Here is a 21,880-nt window from a genome sequence, read left to right as displayed (position 1 = left end):
TCCCCAGTACCACATAAACAGAAAAGGCTGGAAGGGGTGCTGAGGCTCAAGTGATAGAGCAAAAGAAGCTCGAGGACAGTGCCCAGGCCCTGAGTTCAACCCCCAAGATTGGCAAAAAAAAAAAATTCAGTGAAAATGAAAACTAGACATATCTGTAATAGCAGAGGTCCTAAATTCAAACCCTACCTATATAGATCAGATAAAACAGATTAAATGGATGGATGAAGGGTGGGGAAAATTGAAAAAACACTGTCAGAAGGACAGGTCTGTAAAGCCAGAACCCAGCCCAGTTTTAGGGTACAAGTGCTAAAGAATGAATGGCTTGTAACACTGTCTATGGGTCCATTTTTGGGGGATAACCACTGTAGAGTCCTGAAGCATAAGCACTCAACTGACTGATACACACTAAATTTCATGCCAAGTGAGTGGCACCTGCAAGTTTAGGGCCCTGACCAAGCCTTCTCTCTACCCCTAGTCAACAGCTATATTCAAAATGGTTCTCTGGAATCTGAGGTGGTTAGAGAGGAAGGGGGACCATTCACCCATCAAGCTCATCATTTCTTCTCATCAAAAACAAAGCAAAAGCACCTCACATTCATGATGAAGAGATATGAGGATCGCAGTTCCAAGTCAGCCTACCCAGGAAAATCTATGAGAAACTTACATCCAAAAAGCCAGAAGTGGAGCCATGGCTCAAGTGGTAAACTGCTAGACTAGCTGGTGGCTCAAGCCTGTAATCCTAGCTACTCAGGAAAGGCTGAGATCTGAGGATCATGGTTCAAAGCCAGCCTGGGCAGAAAAGTCCCTTTGAGACTTTTATCTTCAATAACCACTCAAAAGCCAGAAGTGAAGCCTGTGGCTCAAAGTGGTAGAGCACTAGCGTTGAGCTCAAGGGCAGCACCAAGGTCCTGAGTTCAAGCCCTCAACCACCACCCCCCAAAAAAAGGGGGGGGGGGAAGAGAGAGAGAGAGAGAGAGAGAGAGAGAGAGAGAGAGAGAGAGAGAGAGCTGCCCCTATCTCCTAGTAATCCTTGAAGTACAAGGTAAAAACAGGCTGAGCCATCTTTCTGCCATTAGGCTGATGGCAATAGCATGGCAGAGATGAGAGGAAATGTGGATGGTGGGAGACAGCTCCTAGGAGCAAAGTGCTGGGAACTAGTAACATTTCAAATATGGCTCTGGGGTCCCAGAAATTCCTCACACAGGAAGCACAGGAGGAGAGGACCTCCCCTCTGAAGGGAAGTGGAGGAGAGAGAAGACAAGAGACTGAGCCCTGAGGCCCAAGGTTTGGAGACAGCAGATAGCGAAGTCCAAGAGATTCATATCTCCAGATAACCACTAAAAAGCCAGAAGTAGCTGTGGCTTAAGTGGTAAAGTGCTATACTAGAGCAAAAAGACACGGGTACATTGCCTAGGCCATGAGTTCAAATCCCAAGAAAGACACAGGAAAAAAAATTACAGATAATCCAAAGAAAGAAAACAAGTATGCATTACTTGTGTGGTGGTTAAAACAGCCCATTAGAATGGGTTAGCTTGCACAGGGCCACCCCCCACCCCCGACTGGGGGCAGGATACAACATTTTCCACTTATCCTAAACTGTATGTATATATAAACTGAGAACACTTAGGAAATGTTACAAAATTGTTGCTAGCTGCTCTAGTTTTAAACCCCTATCTTTAGGAAGGTGTTCCTGTTATTTTGCACTGCTGGAGTTGAAAGGCAGGGTCTGGCCAATGCTAAATCAGAGTTCTGCCTTACAAAACAACTGGTGGGGGAGGGGGTGTTTTCATGTGCTGGTATTTGGTCTTGAACTCAGGGCCTCACCCTCTGCTCTAGCTCCAAAAACAGTTCTTACTAAGCCTCCTTTTCTATTAACTACAAGCAAAACTGTCCACATTTATTCTCACATAATAATGACCACTTCTATGTAAAAGAATCTGGACCTGTGGCTCTGGCCTGTAGCCTTAGCTACCTGAGAAAGGCTGAGAGCCCAGGATCACAGTTTGAAAGCCAGGCCAGGCAGATAAATCCAAGTTATTCTTTACCACCAACTAATCAGCAAAATGACAAAATAAGAGATGCAGCTGACAAAATAGAGATGCAGCTGAAATGATAAAATGCCAGCCTTGAGCAAAAAAGCCAAGTGAGGCCTAGAGTTCAAGCCCAGTAACTGCACGTACGTGTATACATTCAAACGAGTAAGCACATATACAAAATCTAAAATGGAAGAGTGGCAGATAGGACAGGGAGGGACCTCTACTTCAGTAAACAATCTTAAAACCAAATTCTTCCAGGCCAGGGAGAAAAGACACTGGTGAACTGGGCAATGTTATTAATACTGTCAGACAAACTATGCTCACATTGTGCCGAAGACCCTGCTTATAGCTGGCAAGAAAAAAAATTTGCGTATTAAGAGCATCTAGTGTGAAGCACCAGCCCACTTTCAGGAAAAAGCAATATCTACCCTTAAAACTGGCTTCTGTAAGGGGCTGGGAGGTAGCTGTGTGGCAAAGCATTTGCCTAGCAAGTACGTAAATTAGATGCCCAGTACCAGGAAAGACCACCTCCTCCCCCCCCCCCAAAAAAAAAAACAAAAACACTGGCTGTATTTACCACTTAGAAGCACCCCTCCCCCAAGGCCTGAGGTGCACAGATAAAATTGATGCTTCTCATTATTTCTTTGTCTATGTGATTAAAAATTAACATACATTATAGGAAGCAAATAACCAACCAGCCAACAGTAAAGAAAAGAGGACTCACAAAAAGGCAGGCAAACAGCTTTAGCTCTAGAATAAGGCAGGTCTGTCTGTTTTAGTGCATAAAACACAGTGAAGATGAATAGAAGTGAGGGCTGGGGCTGGGCTCAGTGGCAAACCACCAGCCCAGCACCCAAGAGGTCCAAATTCTGACCTTTCTTACCTACCACTACCTACTACTTCAGAAGTGGCACTGTGTCTCAAAGTGGTAGAGTGCTAGCCTTGATTGAGCAAAAAGAAGCTCAGGGACAGTGCTCAGACCCTGAGTTCAAGCGCCAGGACTGCCAAAAGGGGAACAGGTTCAAAACTTGGCAAAAGCAGGAAAGACCAAGGGTCTTATCTCTAATTAGTCACCAGAAAACTGGAACTGGTACTTCGGCTCAAAGTGGTGGCTTTGTTCAAGCCCCATGACCAACAAAAACAAAAAGGACTTGCAGAAACTACTATTTTTCTGAAAGATCACTAAAAATAAAGGAAAGACTGGGAGAGCCACCAGTGTGGTAGCTAGAATGGCTTTCTTCGCTTGGATTTTCATATAGGAGACAGCATAGGGTTTTCCCCAGAAAATATCTTATTGCATTCTCACTTCTAGTCTACTATAAACTCTTGGTAGAGATGAAAAGACCAAGGCTCAATGTCACACACAATGAAAAGCACACTGGATTTCTGGGGGACTCTTAGTGACCAGGGCCAACAGAGCAATGTACATTTATATTCACGATCACCCTCTGAAAATAGCAAACAGGGTGACCCCTGACTGATTCACAAACGAACAAAAGAGAAACTACTGGATATAAACATGAGAGGCTCTCAAGTGATTTATCTAAGTGACTAAAACCATACTGCAAATCATGATTCCATTTCAAAACCTTCTAGAGGGCTGGGGATATAGCCTAGTGGCAAGAGTGCCTGCCTCGGATACACGAGGCCCTAGGTTCGATTCCCCAGCACCACATATACAGAAAACGGCCAAAAGCGGCGCTGTGGCTCAAGTGGCGGAGTGCTAGCCTTGAGCGGGAAGAAGCCAGGGACAGTGCTCAGGCCCAGAGTCCAAGGCCCAGGACTGGCCAAAAAAAAAAAAAAAAACCTTCTAGAAAGACAAAGGCATAGAAAAGAAGGCAGACCTTCCATCACTGAGGCTGGGGTGCTGGAATCACTGCCAGGGGACACTAGCCTGTATTTTTATTTTGGTTATGGTGTGTTCTACCAAAATGTGTGCAAGTCTACTTTAAAAAAGACTAATCCTAGCTGGGTGCTGGTGGCTCACACCTGAAAGTCCTAGCTACTCAGGAGGTTAAGATCTAAGGATCACAGTTCACAAGCCAGCCCAGACATAAAAGTCAAGTCTGCAGTATTTTTTTTTTGCCAGTCCTGGGGCTCGAACTCAGGGCCTACTACTCATGGCCTGGGCACTGTCCCTGAGCTTCTTTTTGCTCAAGGCTAGCACTCTACCACTTGAGCCACAGCACCACTTCCAGCTTTCTCTATTTATGTGGTACTGAGGAACTGAACCCAGTGCTTCATGCATGCTAGGTAAGCACTCAGTCACTAAGCCCCTGAGACTCTTATCTCCAATTAACCACCAGAAAATTGAAGTGGAGTTGTGACTCAAGTGATAGAGCACTAGCCTTGAACACAAAAGCTCAGGAACAGACCCCAAGCACTGTGTTCAAGACCCATGACAGACGACCCCCCCCCCCCGAAAAAAAAGATCAATCCTGCTGTATACCAATTATACCTCAACACAGTTATCAAAATAAAAAATCACTAGCCAGGTTAATGCTTGACACTTGGGAGACACCTTCTAAGGCTCACAAAGAGCCTCCCCCACAGTTGGGAAGGAGGGTTAGCCACTTCCCAACAGATGCTCCCAAGGCTTGGTGAGAATTATCAAGGCAAGGAACCAAACCACCTCTCATCCTACTTGTTTGTGTGATCTCTACAAGGACAGGAACCTGGGTATATTTCACTCCCTGCTGTTTCCTTCCACTTTCCTTATAACCAGTTTTTCCACTGAAATTATTATAATTTGCTGACTCCAGTTTCCAGGCAAATCTTTATTTCAGTGGTGTTAATGACTAATAAGTACTGAAGTAACCAGTCCTTCTTGATATAAGCCCACAGCTCTGCAGCTGGAGGATGTTTGCACCCAGGGACCCATTTAGGCCTTGAAGCACCAAGACCAGGACTACAGCAAGCTGCTCCAGGGCTCTTCCACACAACAGCTAGGTCAGGTTCTAGCTCTCACTCCAGCCAAGTGGAATCAAGTCCGGAACCAATGGCCAGCCAGATTCACAGTCCAACCACACCTGCAGCTTACTTACAGTCACTGTCAGCCTGCCCCACATCACCCAATCTCATCCTAACTCTCCCTTCTGATGGGGACTAAGCAAACCACACCTCTGCTTTTTCCACTGGCTCGCTGTCTGGCTCAGGCTCTGCCAATATGGCACCCTAGAGGGAGGAAGGATTTGGCCTTTCTTACCTGCTTCCTGTCATCAGCAAACTTCTCATGCCAACAAAGGTAGTTCCAGTAGCAGAACCATTTGGCACAAGCTGAGCAGTCTCCACCCCAGGAGCCTCCCCACCCCCACCCCTGCTAAGTATTAGTAACCTGAACCTTGTCCTTGGGATCCCTTGCCTGGAGTGGTAGCTGCTTCCTGCAGTTGCTGCCTCAGACACTGCTGTGCTCCACTTGCCACTCAGCAGTTCACAACTTATCACCACTGGTTAAGTAGACAGAGTGGAGCCTCTGGCTTCTGACTTTACTACTTCTCCCTCTGGATTGGACCAATAACCCTCCCACCCACCTACCCACAAGAGGCAGGAAACAAGAGACACTGACTGACACTTGCCATCCTTAGGAATGGTTAAAAAAGATTAGCAAAAGGATCTATATATGTCATGACACAATACACTTCCTCCAGCCACCCATGGCAGGTTTTGTGGAATTTTCCTATCTAAACTCCAAACTCTTTTAAGATTTATCAGAAACTCAACCCAATCAGATCTCCCACTCTGACCTGTTAGCATTTAGGTTTCATCTGGCAATTAATGAATAACGCATGCAAAGCAGCCACACAGGAAAACTGAGGCTCTCCTCTCCCCACTTCACCTTTCCATTTCCATTTCTACAATCCCCGAGGGGTGGGGGGCTGGAAACAGAAATCTCAAGCAAGGAGGAGGCCATCTTCAGCAGGGAGTCCGTTCATATGGACAGAAGATAGGAGTTCAGGTATTGTGATGACAAGTCTTTGTGTTAATACCTCAAATCCTGTCATCAGTGAGAACTAACTGCCTCCAAATACTTCATGGCACCAAATAGGAACAGTTTTATTTGAGACTGTGTCCTTGCTATGTAGCCTAGGCTGGCCTCCAACTCAGATATACTCCTGCCTCAGCTGGGTTTACAAGCAAGCACCACACCACAACAGCCTAACCAGGAAATACTTTCAGAAAGAAAAGTCAAATATTTAAGTTCATAAAATAGAATTTTAACTACTTAGCTGCAATTTGCAGTTGAAGCCCACTTTTTCAGGATACTTATGTACCTTTGTGAGTTTTTGATTGTTGTTTGTTAAACTTGAAATCCTAACTGTTCTTGGGCTCCTGGTTTAAAGCCAGCCTGAGCAGAAAAGATCAAGAGAGTCTCCAATTCATCACCAAAAACTTACAAATGGCCATGTGGCTCAAGTGCCAGCTTTGAGTAAAAAAGCCAAGCAAAAGTATTAAGGCCTAAGTTCAAACACCAGTACCAGCACAGGAAAAAACATAAATCCACTGTTGTGAAAATTACAGATCCCCATAAGTAGGTCCCTAAGCAGGATCTATTTTCTCACTCTAGAAATCCTATCAATTGAGTATGTTCTACTGCAGAAAGCTAGAGCCTAAAATTTGGTTTTATTCTTGTGCTAATATTGGGCTTGAGCGCTAACCCCTTAGCTTTTCTGCTCAAGGCTGGTCCTCTCTGCCATTTAAGCCACCACTTCATTTCTGGCTTTTTAGTGGTTAACTGAATATAAGAGTCCCATGAACTTTTTCTGGTGATCCTCAGATCTCAGCCTCCTGAGCAGCTAGGATTACAGGCATGAGCTACTTACTGGTGCCCGGCCTTAAAGAGTTCCTACTCAATTCATCCATCCTCTTGTTCATAGTAAAAGCTGCAGGAGCTCTCCCTAACAACAGCCTGCCTGTAAATTCAAAATGTTATCAGGATGTGGAGCACTGGGGAGGGCTGAGGCAAGAAAAGAATGAGCATTAAGGATTGGCCTGAGGCAGCTAAGTGAGATCCAGTCTTTAAAAAAAGTATAGTGCCAGCACTGGTGACTCACGCTGTAATCCTAGCTACTCAGGAGGCTGAGATCCAAGGATCTTGATTCAAAGCCAGCCAGGACTTTGGGCAGGAAAGCCCATGAGACTCTTATCTCCAGTTAACCACCAGAAAACAAGTAGAGGTACTGTGGCTCAAGTGGTAGAACACTAGCCTTGAGCTGAAGAGCTCAGCTCACCCCCAGGACAATAGTTCAAGCCCCACAACTGAAAAACTAATAATATATAGAAGAACAGCTGGGGGCTGGGGATATGGCCTAGTGGCAAGAGTGCTTGCCTCGTATACGTGAGGCCCTGGGTTCAATTCCCCAGCACCACATATACAGAAAATGGCCAGAAGTGGCACTGTGGCTCAAGTGGCAGAGTGCTAGCCTTGAGCAAAAAGAAGCCAGGGACAGTGCTCAGGCCCTGAGTCCAAGCCCCAGGACTGGCAAAAAAAAAAAGAACAGCTGGATATGTCTCAGCAGTAAAGTGCAAGACCTTTGGGAAGGGAGGAAAACAAGATGATGAGGAAATACCCAAGATAAAAATTAAGGCAAGCGGTGGGCTGGGAATATGGCCTAGTGGCAAGAGTATTTGCCTCCTACACATGAAGCTCTGGGTTCGATTCCCCAGCACCACATATATAGAAAACAGCCAGAAGTGGCACTGTGGCTCAAGTGGCAGAGTGCTAGCCTTGAGCAAAAAGAAGCCAGGGATAGTGCTCAGGCCCTGAAGCAAGCTCCAGGGATGGGGAAAAAAAAATTTAAGGCAAGGACTGGAAATGTGGCTTAGTGGTAGAGTGCCTGCCCTAGCAAGCATGAAGCGGAGCTGTGGCTCAAGTGAAAAAGAGCTTAGTGATAGCATACAGGTCTGAGTTCAGTCCCCACAAGTGACCAATAATAAATGAAAATAAGTCCTGGAGCTTGGACTCAGGGTCTAAGCACTGTCCCTGGCTTCTTTTTGCGCAAGGTTAGCATTCTACCACTTGAGCCATAGCACCACTTCTGGCCATTTTCTATATATGTGGTGCTGGGGAATTGAACCCAGGGCTTCATGTATATGAGGCAAGCACTCTTGCCACTAGGCCATATATATTCCCAGCCGCCCAAATTTTTTAAAAACCATAAACAGAATGCTGGGGTGTGTGTAATACAGTGGTACAGTGCTTGCCTGCTTAGCATAAGCAAGACCATGGATTCAGTCCTCGGCCCTACAACACCAATGGCATTTCACCTAAAAAATAAACTAAAGTAGGCTCTTCCACTCCAATTTCCCCAATGCTTGGGAAGCCCTCAAGCCCTAAAATGATCAAAAGTCAAAAGTTAAGACCATGAAGGAAAGAGGGCCTTACTGTTTCAATCTTGGCACTAGAAAACAACAGCAAAGATGGTAATGGCGGGTACAGGAAAAAGCCAAACAAGACCATAAGCCCCAGAGTTCAAGCTCCAGTACCCTTGGGAAGAAAAAGTTAAAAAGTGAGTTCCAGTTTTCTAACTGGGAGCAAGGCAAGGCTTATAGATTTACAGGTGGCTCATCTTGCATCCACATTACTTGCAGAAATCACTGCACAGCTTTCTCCAATCAGATGGTCATGATTAGGTAAAAAGCATAACCCATCCACAGTTAACACTCCCAAATTAAACGCTTGCCCCCTCCCCACTTTGGGGGTGGAGACATCTGCTATAACGAGTATTTACAATCACTTTAGTTGTATGCCTTGGCTCATGTGTGTCAGCTCCAATCCTTCCAACCCTGAATAGCCTCATCCTGAAGATGAGAACCTGTAGCAGACCAGAATCCAAACTATGACCCATCAGGTCAGAGTATTCAAATGAAGGAAAATTATAAAGCGCAGCTTTAATAAGAAATATTATATTGCAGACAATCATCATGGTTCCCACCAGCAATACCTGCAGGAAGCCAGCTCAAAAGTCTCAAAAAGACAAGCTCTGGAAGGGGTAACACTGAGATGCACTAATTGTGGACTTGAAATTCCTTTGTACAACTACTTAAAAATAAGCAAATAAGCCAGGCACCTGAAACAGTACTCAAGAACCTGAGATTGGGCTGGGGATATAGCCTAGTGGCAAGAGTGCCTGCCTCGGATACACGAGGCCCTAGGTTCGATTCCCCAGCACCACATATACAGAAAACGGCCAGAAGCGGTGCTGTGGCTCAAGTGGCAGAGTGCTAGCCTTGAGCGGGAAGAAGCCAGGGACAGTGCTCAGGCCCTGAGTCCAAGGCCCAGGACTGGCCAAAAAAAAAAAAAAAAAAGAACCTGAGATGATCACAGTTCAAGCTAGCCCAGGCAGGAAAGTCCATGAGACTCTTAGTTCTAACCACCAGAAAAACTCAAATTGGCACTGTGGCTCAAAGTGGTAGAGGGAGCACTAGCTAGTTGAGAACCCGCACAAAAACAAAAAAACACCTGTGCCTCAGCTGGGGGTCTCCAGCCCAGTGGGAGAGAACTAAGAAGCACAGAAGTAGAGAAGGCCTGGAGTTCCACCCCTAGCACCAGGGCAAGGAAAGGCAACAAAATCTGTGTTTAAGTAGTAGCAGACCAATGTTTAGCAGCAAAAGGAGTATAGTGTGGTTTGAGACAAAGTTTCACCTCTCCCAGGCCAGTCTAACCTGGGAAGCCTCCCAAATAGTTGCCTTTACTGGGGTGCGGCACTGAGCTTAAGTACTTACTTTTGAATTTCCCAAATATTTATGCTAGAAATTTCAAAAAGACTAGGCAATCTTTCCTAAGTGGCGGAAGGATGTAACTGGTGACAGATGTTAGGCTTCTATTCCCAGGGACTTCTCAGGTACTCATATGCTGGAGTCTGAGCCAGAGCCCCCAGAATTCACCTGGTCAGAGCCATGAGGACATGACCTCTCTTCAAACTCCATCTATATGTTATTAACATAGAACAAAACACCCTGCCACCAGCCTTAGAGGAAAAAATAATCAAAAGCACTCCTTTCAAACAAGAGGGTTTTTTCTTTGTTTTTTTTTTTTGTCTTGTTTGTTCATTTGTCTTTGACAGGGTAACTGGGAGACACAGAAATGGAAGGACAAAGGGTGAACAAATGCAGCAGTGGTACTCAGTAGATACTATGTTGAAAATGAACTGTACAACTTGTGGGTAGGGATGGGAGGGAAAAACTGGGAGAGTAAGAAAAGGGCCGACACTGTCCAAAAAAAAAATGTACTTTTGGGCTGGGAATGTGGCTTAGTGGTAAGAGTGCTTACCTAGCATGCACAAAGCCCTGGGTTCAATTCCTCAGTACCACATAAAAACAGAAAAGGACAGAAGTGGTGCTGTGGTTCAAGTGGTTAGAGCACTAGCCTTGAGCTGAAGTGCTCAGGAACAGAGCCCAGGCCCAGAGCTCAAGCCCCACTACCAACTAAAAAAATACCTCAGGGACAGTAGTTCAAGCCCCAGGAGGGGAGGAAGAGAGGGAGGTACTTCTGTTGGATACCAATAGCTCACACTTGTATCAATCCTAGCTACTCAGGAAACAGAGATCTGAGGATTGTAGTTTGAAGCCAGCCTGGGCAGCAAAAACTACAACAAAACTACTGGGCTGGGAATATGGCCTACTGGTAAAGTACTAGCCTCCTATAAATGAAGCCCTGGGTTCAATTCCTCAGCACCACATGAATAGAAAAAGCCAGAAGTGGCACTGTGGCTCAAGTGGTAGAGTGCTAGCCTTGAGCAAAAAGAAGCCGGGGACAGTGCTCAGGCCCTGAGTTCAAGCCCGAGGGCTGGCAAAAAAACAAAACAAAACAAAAAGTACGCTTTCCTGAATTATGTAACTGTAACACCTCTGTATATCACCCTTATAATAACAAGAAAAGCATTTTAAACCCTTTGAATTAATAAATTAAATTTAAAAAAAACTCTTTTTGTTAGTACTATTTGAACTCAGGCCCTCCAGCTTGCAAGGCTGGTGACATAACATTTAATTTTTGCTCACTGCTCATTATTTTTGAAGAGCAAGGAATCTAGTGAACTTTTCTATCTGGGTTAGCCTCAAATCTAGACCCTCCAGATCTCAGCTTCCTGAGTAGCTAGGAATTATAAAGGCATAAGCCACCATTGCTCAATTTATTCTATCACTCTGAAATACATTCCAGCAAGGATTAACCACTTTTTGACTGTAATACAGGTTTTAAATCTAGGGAGACCCCATAGTGAGACCGTTTAAAAAAAAAAAAAAAAAGGCTGTGGTACCTGTGACTCACTCCCATAATCCTACCTACTTAGGAGAAAGAAATCAGGAATATCTCAGTTGGAGGCCATCCCAGACATAAACACGAACTTCTTTCTCAATCAATAGCTGAGCACAGGTGTTGCATCTGCCATCATTCTAACTACACAAAATAAGCAGATCTCAATCCCGGTGCATAACCAGGCAAGAAGTGAGCACAGACAGAGAAGTGGGCACAGACCCACACCCTCCCAAACCAACCAGTGTAAAAAAAAGGGGGGGGAGGGTGCTAGAGAAAATAAAAAAGGATGACTCTAGAATGTGGCTTAATGTCATTTTCGAAAAAAACAGCACTAATCAAGGCTCTGGTGGCTCATGCCTGTAATCTTACCTATGTAAAAGGCTGAGATTTCACACTACTCCTAAGGCATCTACCGTGGGCAACCTCCCACCATGTTCCCTCCATGTTCACTGCTACACTGTTCACAATAGCCAAGATATGGAAACAACCCAGATGCCCCACTACAGATGAATGGGCCTTCAGCAAAAAAGCCAAGGATCTGAGCTCAAGCCCCTGGACTGACCAAGACAAACAAAAGGAAAAAAAAAAAAAAGCAAGATCTAACAAAGTAAACAGGACTCAAGATACCAATGTACAGTGAAACCAAGAGGACAGTGTTGGGAAAAAAGCACCAAATAATAAGACCCAAGCACCTCTTCAACAAGTACATAAAATAATTTACAGACTGAAAAGAACCCCAAAGTTAAGGAAACAAAAGACCTTTTCTGAAATTGTCTTATTTTTAGATGACTCTATATTCCTTACCTCATATATGGAGTATACACCTGCACATCTTAGGAAAGCTGGGGGGAGGGCACAGAATGAGTGGAAAGTGGGTGAAAAAAATACAGCAAAGGAGCCCATCAGCTACACTGGACATTGATGAAAGTGAACTAAGTAACTCAAGGAGATAGGGAATGAAAGACAAAGAAGAGACAAATGATACTAAACAAAAGTAATGTACATATCACCTGATCTGGGAGAAATGGTTTTTACTGCTAAAGTTCATAGAGTTCATAAACTTTGTAGATTAGATTTTTCATCACTGTGTTAAAATGTGTATTGTGAAACATATGTAGTAACTTAATCTCTATTTTAAAAATAAATAAATAGGCTGGGGATATGGCCTAGTGGCAAGAGTGCCTGCCTCGTATACATGAGGCCCTGGGTTCGATTCCCCAGCACCACATATACAGAAAATGGCCAGAAGTGGTGCTGTGGCTCAAGTGGCAGAGTGCTAGCCTTGAGCAAGAAGAAGCCAGGGACAGTGCTCAGGCCCTGAGTCCAAGCCCCAGGACTGGCCCCCCCCCAAAAAATAAATAAATGAATGAATGAATGAATGAATAAACAAATAAATAAAACAAAAAAGGCTGAGATTTCAGGATCTGGGTTCAAATCCAGCCCTGGCCAACAAATCTGAGGCTTCAAGTAACCAGCAAAAAGCTGGAGGTGGAGGCATGGCTCAAGTGGTAAAACAAAGCTGTGAGTTGAAAGGGCTGAGCCAGAGAGGCCCTGAGTGCCAGTCAGTACCTGCATAATAGACAGGAGAGGGATAAATTAGTTTTGAATAAGAAGGTCGGTTACATCAGCTGAAGAGGCAAGATGGACCAAGCGTCTTCCAGCAAGACACAACCAAGAAAAGGCCAACAAGAAAAGCAATTAAATTACCAAGCAAGCTAAAATGAATAGTACCAGGTTCCCCTTAGGCTACTGTAATTCTTTATCAGAATTTTTCTTGCTCTAGTTCACAGCAACAGCCTTACTGAGCCAGGCCTTTAGCTCTCTTGTTCTAATGTGAGGATGAGAGAAGGGGAGAATAATGAAACTGCCTGCAGGGGAGATTCATCTCAACTTTTTGCACAGCGTGAAGAAAGTCACTAAAAATGGTACTTTATTTGCTAAGAATGAATAGTTAAAATAAATGGTTGGGCTATATGAATAATTGGATGGGAAAAGATTTAGCAAACCATGTGATTTTCAGCAAAGGAGGTTAACAATTTCAACGCTATACCAAAAAGTGAAAACCGTAAACATTTTCTACCCTGACAAACCACTTCAGTAGTGAAAACATTTCAGCCATTTCACTTCCGCACAGCTTCCACAAGATCAAGCTCCATTACTATGCAGTTAAAGGGGTTCTTTTTTAAAATGAAAAGACAAAAAGCTAAGAAAACTTTGCTTCAAGTTTTACACCAGAACTGGGGGCAGTGGAGGTTCATGCCTATAATTCTAGCTACTCAGGAGGCAGAGATTTGAGATTATTCACGAGGCAGAGATCTGAGGATACTATTTGGAACCAACTAGAGCAGAAAGTCTGTCAGAATCTTATCTCTAATCACCAAAGAAAGCCAGAAGAAGTAGCTCAAAGTGGTAGAGAGCTAGTCTTGAGCAAAAAGAAACTGAGGGCCAGAGCAATGGTGGTGGCTCAAGCATAATCCTAGCTACTCAGGAAGCTGAGATCTGAGGATCATGGTTCAAACCAGCCTAGGCAGGAAAGTCTAGGAGACTTGATTAACCACCAGGAAATTGGAAGTAGAGCTGTGGATCAAATCAAATGGTAGAGTGCTGAGCGGAAAAAGCTCAGGGACAGTGCCTAGGCCGGGGTTAAACTGTTTTAATTCCGAAAGCATGTTACTGATAAAGAACATAGAATAACTTTGAAGGAAACCTGGAAATCCGAAGTGTCTTATTTTCTTCCTCAAAATGTGTTCACTATTCTCCAAAGAACATACTCCGAGCACTAAGATCTCATACATAAAGTCTGCATCTTAAAACCAGTCCAGTTTTGTCCTTTTAGGAGACAACTTCAAATAGTCATGATAACAGTTTATGCTGAGACAGCCTCAGAAGCAGCCTAGGTTGGCCAAACTAGCCAGGGCCCACTCCCAGGACTTCAAGTTGACAAAACCCATTTCTCTGCACTTTAATGGAAGTACTTAGCTCAAGCTTACCATGCCTTCCAATAGCTTCTTATCAATCATTTTTTGAGCAGTTGGTCATGGGTTTAAACTCAGGGTCGGGGTGCTGTCCCTAAGAGCCACAACTCCACTTCTGGTTTTCTGGTGGTTAATTGGAGATAAGTGTCTAATTTACCTACCGAAGCTGGCTTTGAACCATGATCCACAGATCTCAACCTCCTGAGTAGCTAGGATTACAGGCCCACTAGCCCCCAGCAAACATTTTAATTCAAGACATCATACTTGTTCAACTAGATTCAAAGCAGAACCTACATTGTTAAAGGTATTAAAATATGGTTTCCCAGCCAATAGATGAGATGCATACACCAAAGACTGCAGAATATCCAATTCTATTCCTTTTCTTACCCTGCATTTACAAAGACAAATAAAACAAAGATGAAACTTATAGATGAATCAACTGGGCTCCAGTTGAAACTTCATCTTTACAGAAATTCAAATTACTATAAATTCCACCAATCAGTTTTAGGGATGGATGGAGGAGAAAAAGATACAACCATGGGCTGGGAATATGGCCTAGTGGCAAGAGTGCTTGCCTTGTATACATGAAGCCCTGGGTTCGATTCCTCAGTACCACATATATAGAAAAAGCCAGAAGTGGCGCTGTGGCTCAAGTGGCAGAGTGCTAGCCTTGAGCAAAAAGAAGCCAGGGACAGTGCTCAGGCCCTGAGTCCAAGGCCCAGAACTGGCAAAAAAAAAGATACAATCATCAATTACCTTAGGCAGTGAACTATCTTGCTCAAAGTAGTTTCAAGGTAATTATACTTTCTGGGGATAAAGGACTAGGGTCAATTTGAGTGGAATTGTAGAACTTTCTAGTAAGCATTTTAAAGCCTAATTGCAGACTGAATATACATATATCCGCACCTTCACCTATTTTTTGAAGACCATGAGACTCTGCAAAATCTCACCCTCAGACCTGCATTCGGGGGCCACCATTTGTGGAGCCAGCTATGTTTCCCTTGACTCAAGATGGCAACAAAGTCCTAGCAGACACCCACAGCCACCTCTACTGCCAATGGACCTGGACAAGTTCAAACTCTGCTAGACTTTTTGCCGTTTACATGACCCAGTCAGTGAGCATATAGACTGATTTGTTCCCAGTGTTGCTTCCACCCCCATATAGCCAAAAAGGGGAGGTGAGGGGCATTTCAAGTCAGTCTCACACAAAACGCTAAGCTGTGGGAGCCTTTCCCATGAACTGAGCACAAGCTTGGAACTGAGCACAAGCTTCAGGTTTGGGTCAACTCAGAAGGAGCAACACAGCCGAGAAATTCTGGGTGAATTTCTGACCCTGGAGACAGAGAACTACTGAAATCCCCAAATTATGCCCCAATGAACCAAATATGAGGAAGACAAAGTGGCAGCAAGCAAATCACATAATTTCCTTGCAAATCCCAGGGCTCCAAGCAACTGTGGTGTTTTAAACAAGACACCTCACAGACCTATCAAGTCATCTGGAAGGTGCTGTGTAAGGAAAGTATTCCCCCCCAGGAGGCCGCCTACTCCAGGCAATGACAGCCATTTGGGCCTCCTTCCCACATCAGCTGGCACCTTCAACGACCCGGAAGTAGCTTGGTAAAGGAACATATCTGTAAAGCTAGAGTGTACCTAGAGTGAAGGACCCCAGACATCCTCCAAAGTATCTAGGTGCTCCTTCCCTACCAGAGATGAGGGCTTTTAAAAGGACAATGTTGGGTAACAGCTAACAACACTTCCATCAAAGGAAAGGGAAGGATTTTATATAGCCTGTGGGAACCACAGTACCTATGAGGTTTTTTCCTAACATCTGAGTCATCTATTCCAAGGACGAGTTTATCATCTTTAAACCCCGACTGTTCCTCCAGTCTTCCAAATGCAAAAAACGAATAAAGACATAACCATTTCCAAACATTCTTATTTGAATGAAAAGCTAAAAGGAACCTTGCTCAACACTGAACCAATTTTATGTTCATGAGAGGCATTTACTTTAATAGCAATATCTTAATGTTTTCATATTAAAAACACCTACAACCCATCCCTGCCCAGGTTAAAAAGTGACTTTTAAGGGCATCTGGGTAACTCACAGGGTGAGGAGAGCTTCCAAAACGGATGGATTGGTTTTAACATCTATTTACTTATAATTTTTATTGACTAGGTGATGTACAAAGAGGTTGCAGTTACATACAAAAGGTAGTGAGTACATTTCTTGTCAAACTTGTTATCTCCTCCCTTATCTTTCTCCCACCTTCCCTCTTCCAGCCCCCCACCACATTTTATCATCCAGAAGTGAGTAAACCTTTCTCAAGTCCAGCAACTCCGAACACCAATTTTAGCCCAAATAAGTGGATCTTTAACCAGGAATAAGTGACACTTAAACTCAGTGCCCCTCCCAGCAGGCAGTTCCGGGAGCTCTCCCCACACACTCCCCTCCCCCCACCTCCATTTCAACCTAAAGGGCAAGGGAGCTGACTGGGCTCCATCTTTCAGCTCCAGGGATTTTCTGAAAGAGTGTAAGGGGAACATTCACCCACGAATGTGGGGAAAGTACGCCAATCCAAAGGCTGAAAACTAAGTGAGGTGCTTACGGCTTCATACCTGGAGACCTTGAAAATATAAGGTGTTCACAGTACATTAGAACTGCATTTTTTTTTTTTTTTTACCAACTGGGGAAGTCGGCTTAACACTACCAGGGCATTAGCTCTGCCTTCCCCTCCAAATAACAGGAGTGGATGAGGTTGCCGTGGATTGCAGACTTCAGCAGTGTCGGGCACTAACCGGCTCCCTCCAACTCCCGCAGATTTGTAAAGCCTGTGCCAATTTCTGCTCTTCATCCAAAAGCTTGTGGCAGTCACACCACAACTCACAGGTTTAAGGCGGATAAAGTCACCCACCCCCATTCAGCACAATCTGCTTTCAAAAATCCCTCCGTTCTCTGCCTGCGTATTCTAACAAAACAGGGCGTGCTGGTCGATAAATACCGAAATAAGGGGAGTTGGTTCAACATCCATAAAATGAAATCAAGCCCAGCGGTGGTGGTACCGTCAGATTCTGGCACGAGCTTCTGCCCCGGAACTTTTCCGTGGCAGGCAGAGCCTGTGGGTGAGCGGGGTCGGGGGCACTTCCTAAGTAGGGAAACCAGTTCCCACCGGAGATGGGAGCAGGCCGGGGGCTGCAAAAAATTCTCAAATGGGCCGGGCACTTCCGAACCTACGTCGGAGTACTGCGGTGGGCCCGCAAGGCCAACCGGTGGTTGCACGTGGGAGCTGGGAGCCACAAGCCTTTTTTTCTCTTTTCTTGCCTGCGGAACAGATAGACTCACTACAGGAACGCCTCGAACTTCCCAAGATAGAGGCATCTGTCCCATCCCCTGGCTGGGGCGCACGTGGACGACAAATCTACACCGCAAAGCAGTCACCCACGCGCGCTCCCCCTTCCCGCCCGCACCGGACTCCAAAGTAACAATCAATTTCACAAATACACACAAGAAAAACAACACACGCCTTCCACAACACAACCAGACCACGCAGAAATAAAGCCAAGATGGGTAAGTGGGGGACCCCACGGTTGGGGATACTTCGGGGACGGCATGCATACTTCGAAAAGCCAGGTCTACGACCCCTTCCTAGGTCGCTAGATCGTGGTCTACTTACTAGGTAATAACGACTGCCACATAACGCAAAAAAATAAAAGTAGACTGGGCTGGGGCCCCTCCCCCGCGCGCGGCCACCCGCACACACACGTACCCCCACCCACCCACCCCGAAGCCGCCCGACAACTCACCTCGTCGTCGTGTTGCTGGCAGAAGCCGAGGCGCTCGGGAAACACCGAGAGGATGGAGAAGGGCGAGCCGGAGAAGGGTGGCCCGAGCCCGAGCTGCTGCGCGGCGGCGGCGGCGGCAGCGGCGGCGGCGGCCGCGGGCCCCGGCGGGCCGCGCTCGATGTAGTGGTCCTTGGTGAGGCGCACGCGCTGGTGCGCGCGGACGCAGTTGTCGCACAGGTGTTCCTGACAGTCGAGGCAGCGCGACGAAGCCGCGTTGCCCTCGTCGCAAGAGCTGCAGCCGTGGGGCCGGCGCAACATCAGAGCGGACGGGGAGGCAGCTGGGCCGCCGGGAGTCGAGCGGGAAGGCGCGGGCGGAGGCGGCGGTGGCGCGGGCGGGAGAGGCTGCGCGGAGGCGGCCGCGCGCGTGTGCGCGTGGTGTCCGTGGTGCCGGTGGTTGCTGTGGCCACCCGCTACCGCGGGGGCGCCGGCGCGCCCGTTCTTGGGCGGCGGCTCGTCGGCCGTGGCGACCACGGCATCCAGCAGGTTGCTGAGTAGGAAGGCGGACGAAGGCAGCGCGTCCATGCCCGCCGCCTCGGCGAGGACGACCTTCTGGTCGCACACGGGGCAGCGCAGTTTGAGCGGTTCTCCCGGGGCGCTGCCGCCGGCCGCTGGCAGCCGGTGCGCCTCAAGGCAGGGGCGGCAGAAGGCGTGCAGGCAGGGAAGGACGTGTAGGCGGCGCGCCGCCGCCCCGGGGCCTCCGCCGCCGCCCCCGGACGACGTGGACGTCTGCGAGGATGAGGAAGACGCGGAGGAATTGGAGGAGAGAGGCGCCGGCGAGCCGCACATCTCCTTGCACAGCAGGCAGATCTGGAAATCGGTCTCGGGGAACGAAGCCATTTGCAAGCCGGCCCAGAAGAGGGAGGAGACCCGAGAGGAAGAGGAGGAGTGGGGGGGGGGGCTCAGTTAGAAAAATGCATCGATTAGACGAACGTGCCGGGTGCCGACCCTGGGGCGCCGTGCTCCGCTCGGCTTCGCCGCGTGCACCCTGCACCCTGCCAGCCCTACCACCGCGGGCATTAAATGCCACTGTCCAGAGGAGACACGGAGGGATTCCTCCCGGAGGACGTGGGCGCCGCGTGCCTTCCCCAGCGGGAGCGCCGGAACAAGCCCTGACACGCGCGTGGCTACCAGGAGCCGGGGGGTCAGTGTAGTCCCTGCGGCAGCTGGTGCTTCGCTAGGCACCGACCTAGAGTAGTCCCCAAATTGCGAGTCCGCGGTGGAATCCAGGCCCGCCCGGCGATAACACAAATTTGGTTCGACGAATTATTTGGTGTTATAGGGCTTTTCGCTACACGGATTTAGTCTCTTCTTGGGGAAAAGCGCTCCGATCTTGGAAAGGCGGGAGCAGCAAATCGCCAAGCTGGTGTTGGCCGCGCGACGCCAGCCGCCCCGCCGCATGACGCGGCAGCCCGGGGCTCCTGGGTGGCCCGGTGTGCGGCGCTCCCGGCCTTGCGTTGCGGACCCAGGCGCAGCCTCCCCTTCAGGGCGGTCGGCCCCAGTGCAACTGCACCTCGTGCGACCCGGGCTGCCGCCGCACGCGCGCAGTACGCACGCGCGCCCCACGCGCTTCGAGTCTCCCGCGCGCCCGCCCGGCCTGGCCTGGCCGCGGTAACCAGCGCTAACACGCACGCGCGTCCCACGCGGCCCCGGCGCCCTCGTGTCCCCCCGCCTCGCTGATCCTGGGCCTGGGCTTCTCTCGTGCGTTCCTTCCCCTCCGGTTAGCCGCGCCGCAGCGCAGGGCCGCAGGTCCCCGCGGGCCTCCCTGAATTATTCATCGGCAGGAAGATATTAGATGTACCCGCTCCGCGCGGGCCGTCGTGCAATGCTATCCGAGCTCCGCGCGCGCCCCGCGCCCCTCCTCCTCCTCTCCACGTCCGTCTTCTCTGAAACCTTGGCAGGGAAGGGGATCACATTTCCTTTGTCATCGGGCCATTTCGCCCTCGCCTTGGTCCCCCCTCCGATCCCGAGCCTTGCGAACGGAGCCTCCTCCCCGGCGCGCTGGAATCAATGGAACCGGCTAGAGCCCCGCGCGGCGAGTTCGGAAGCCGCGTGGCCAACGCCACCGGCGTCCGCCAGCGTCATCTTCCTTCTGAATCGAGTCGCCGAGCGGGACGCGGGTGGCCTTGGCCGCACCGCGCCTACGGAGCTTTGCTCTCGCGGTGCCCTGGCCGCCTAGGGCTTTTGCACAACTCCCTCAATTCGGGCTGTGTGCGCACGCACGCGTGCCCCGTCTTTCTCTGCTTTGCCGCCTCTTCCTCTTTCACCTCCTCTCCTCCTCCTCTTCCTCCTCCTCCTCTCAGAACGCGGGTTATTGGGACCGATCGGAATTCGGAATCCTTTTAATCTCCAAAGGAGCAAACTCACTTCCGCCCGAGTGCTGGGAGGGGGCAGGGGGAGGGGGCAGGGGGAGGGGAGGCCGAGGAGGGGGGTTCCAGGCAAACAGGAAACATTAGCCCTCTCCACACGGCCCGCTTTTGTGAGCGCCCTCCCCTCCCCGCAACCCCCTCCCCGCTCCCGGCCGCTGGGGAGATGAACGCCCCCGGGCCTCCTTGTGACGACCTTTGAAACCTTCTGGGCCAGGAGCTGAGAGCGACTCTTCCGTTTATTTAAAAAAGAAAAGACTTCATTCTCAATCCTTGGCTATGCGCTTAGGCCCGATTTCCACTGTCCCTGAGATAAGCGGGTTTCCCCATCTTTCTTTTTGCGTTTTTTTTAAAGGACTCTGCAAATCTGTAACCAAAGCAAAGCATCGCACAGTTGTCTTGCAGTTGGATGCGTGGAATTAAACGAATCTTAATTTTGCTTGGCGGAGGGGCCAGTTCCCCGTTGAGTTTTAATGGGAGCGGGGCAGCTGTTCGGGGAAGCGACCTGATGACGGCCCCGCGGCCATCTGGGTGGTGCCCGAGGCTGTCTGGGCGGTTCTGGGTGAGGAACTTTCAGGCCCTGGAAAGACTCAGGGTTGGAAGAACAATTTACCAGAATTTAGGGAGCATCTGGCCTGGAGTCCAGTGGGCACAAATGTTCTCATTTTGACACACGTCAGCTGTTAGAGATATCTTGGTTCTATTTAAACTGGTATTAATAACTACTAGAATGAATCATGTTGGATGAAAAAAAACCCTCATACATGTATTATAAGATGCAATATATGGGAAGTTGTAGAATGGGCAAAACTAAGGCATGGAGATAGAAAATGTTTCTTGAAGAAGAGTTGTTCAGTAGGAGAAGGTTTGAGGGAACATGTAAGGAAATGAAATAAATACACTGATATGCACACTTGTGATCATTGTAAAGAGGCAGCAAAGCACAGTAGGGCACGCCTGTAATCCCAGCCCCCTGACTGAAAGCTGAGGCAGGAGGATCACAAATTCCCTGCCAACCTAACACATGCAACTTTATATTCAGTACAAGATCTAACTTTATTGATCATACTTCAATGAAATAGTAAGACAATTTAGCAAACCATGCCTGGATGGATGCAGACATACTTCCTCTAATTTTGCTCTTCAGAGAATCCAGGAGAAAATCAACCTGGAAAGAGCCCTTAAATAACTGGACCAAACAAGATGCAAGACCAATTCTAAAGGGTCCCAGGTGCTTCCTACAGGAGAAAATCTTCCCAGGCTCAGGAAAACCTGCAAGCCTGGGGAAGGTCCTCAGCTGTGGAAGAGTCATTCTAAGTGTCCTCCTCCTCCCTGCTCAGCAAAGACACAATCAGTGATCACCCAGGAAAATGTGTGAGAAGGGTAACTCCACACCCAGTCAAACCAAAACAG

At 47.9% G+C, this 21,880-nt stretch overlaps 1 protein-coding gene across 1 annotated transcript in view; it reads right to left on the bottom strand.

Moving 5' to 3' along the window:
* The window catches only part of Trim71 (tripartite motif containing 71), a 73,555-nt gene extending 52,092 nt beyond the window's left edge, over positions 1–21,463 (bottom strand). The window contains exon 1 of the mRNA XM_048348624.1: positions 18,066–21,463. Within this exon, the coding sequence (XP_048204581.1) occupies positions 18,066–18,941 (876 nt within the window). The 5' untranslated portion in view covers positions 18,942–21,463. The remainder of the gene's footprint in view (positions 1–18,065) is intronic.
* Between the last annotated feature and the right edge of the window lie 417 nt (positions 21,464–21,880).

The sequence above is a fragment of the Perognathus longimembris genome, chromosome 6 (assembly GCF_023159225.1).
Source record: "Perognathus longimembris pacificus isolate PPM17 chromosome 6, ASM2315922v1, whole genome shotgun sequence".
In the NCBI taxonomy this organism is placed as follows: domain Eukaryota; kingdom Metazoa; phylum Chordata; class Mammalia; order Rodentia; family Heteromyidae; genus Perognathus; species Perognathus longimembris.
This window is presented reverse-complemented; position numbering and strand designations above follow the sequence as displayed.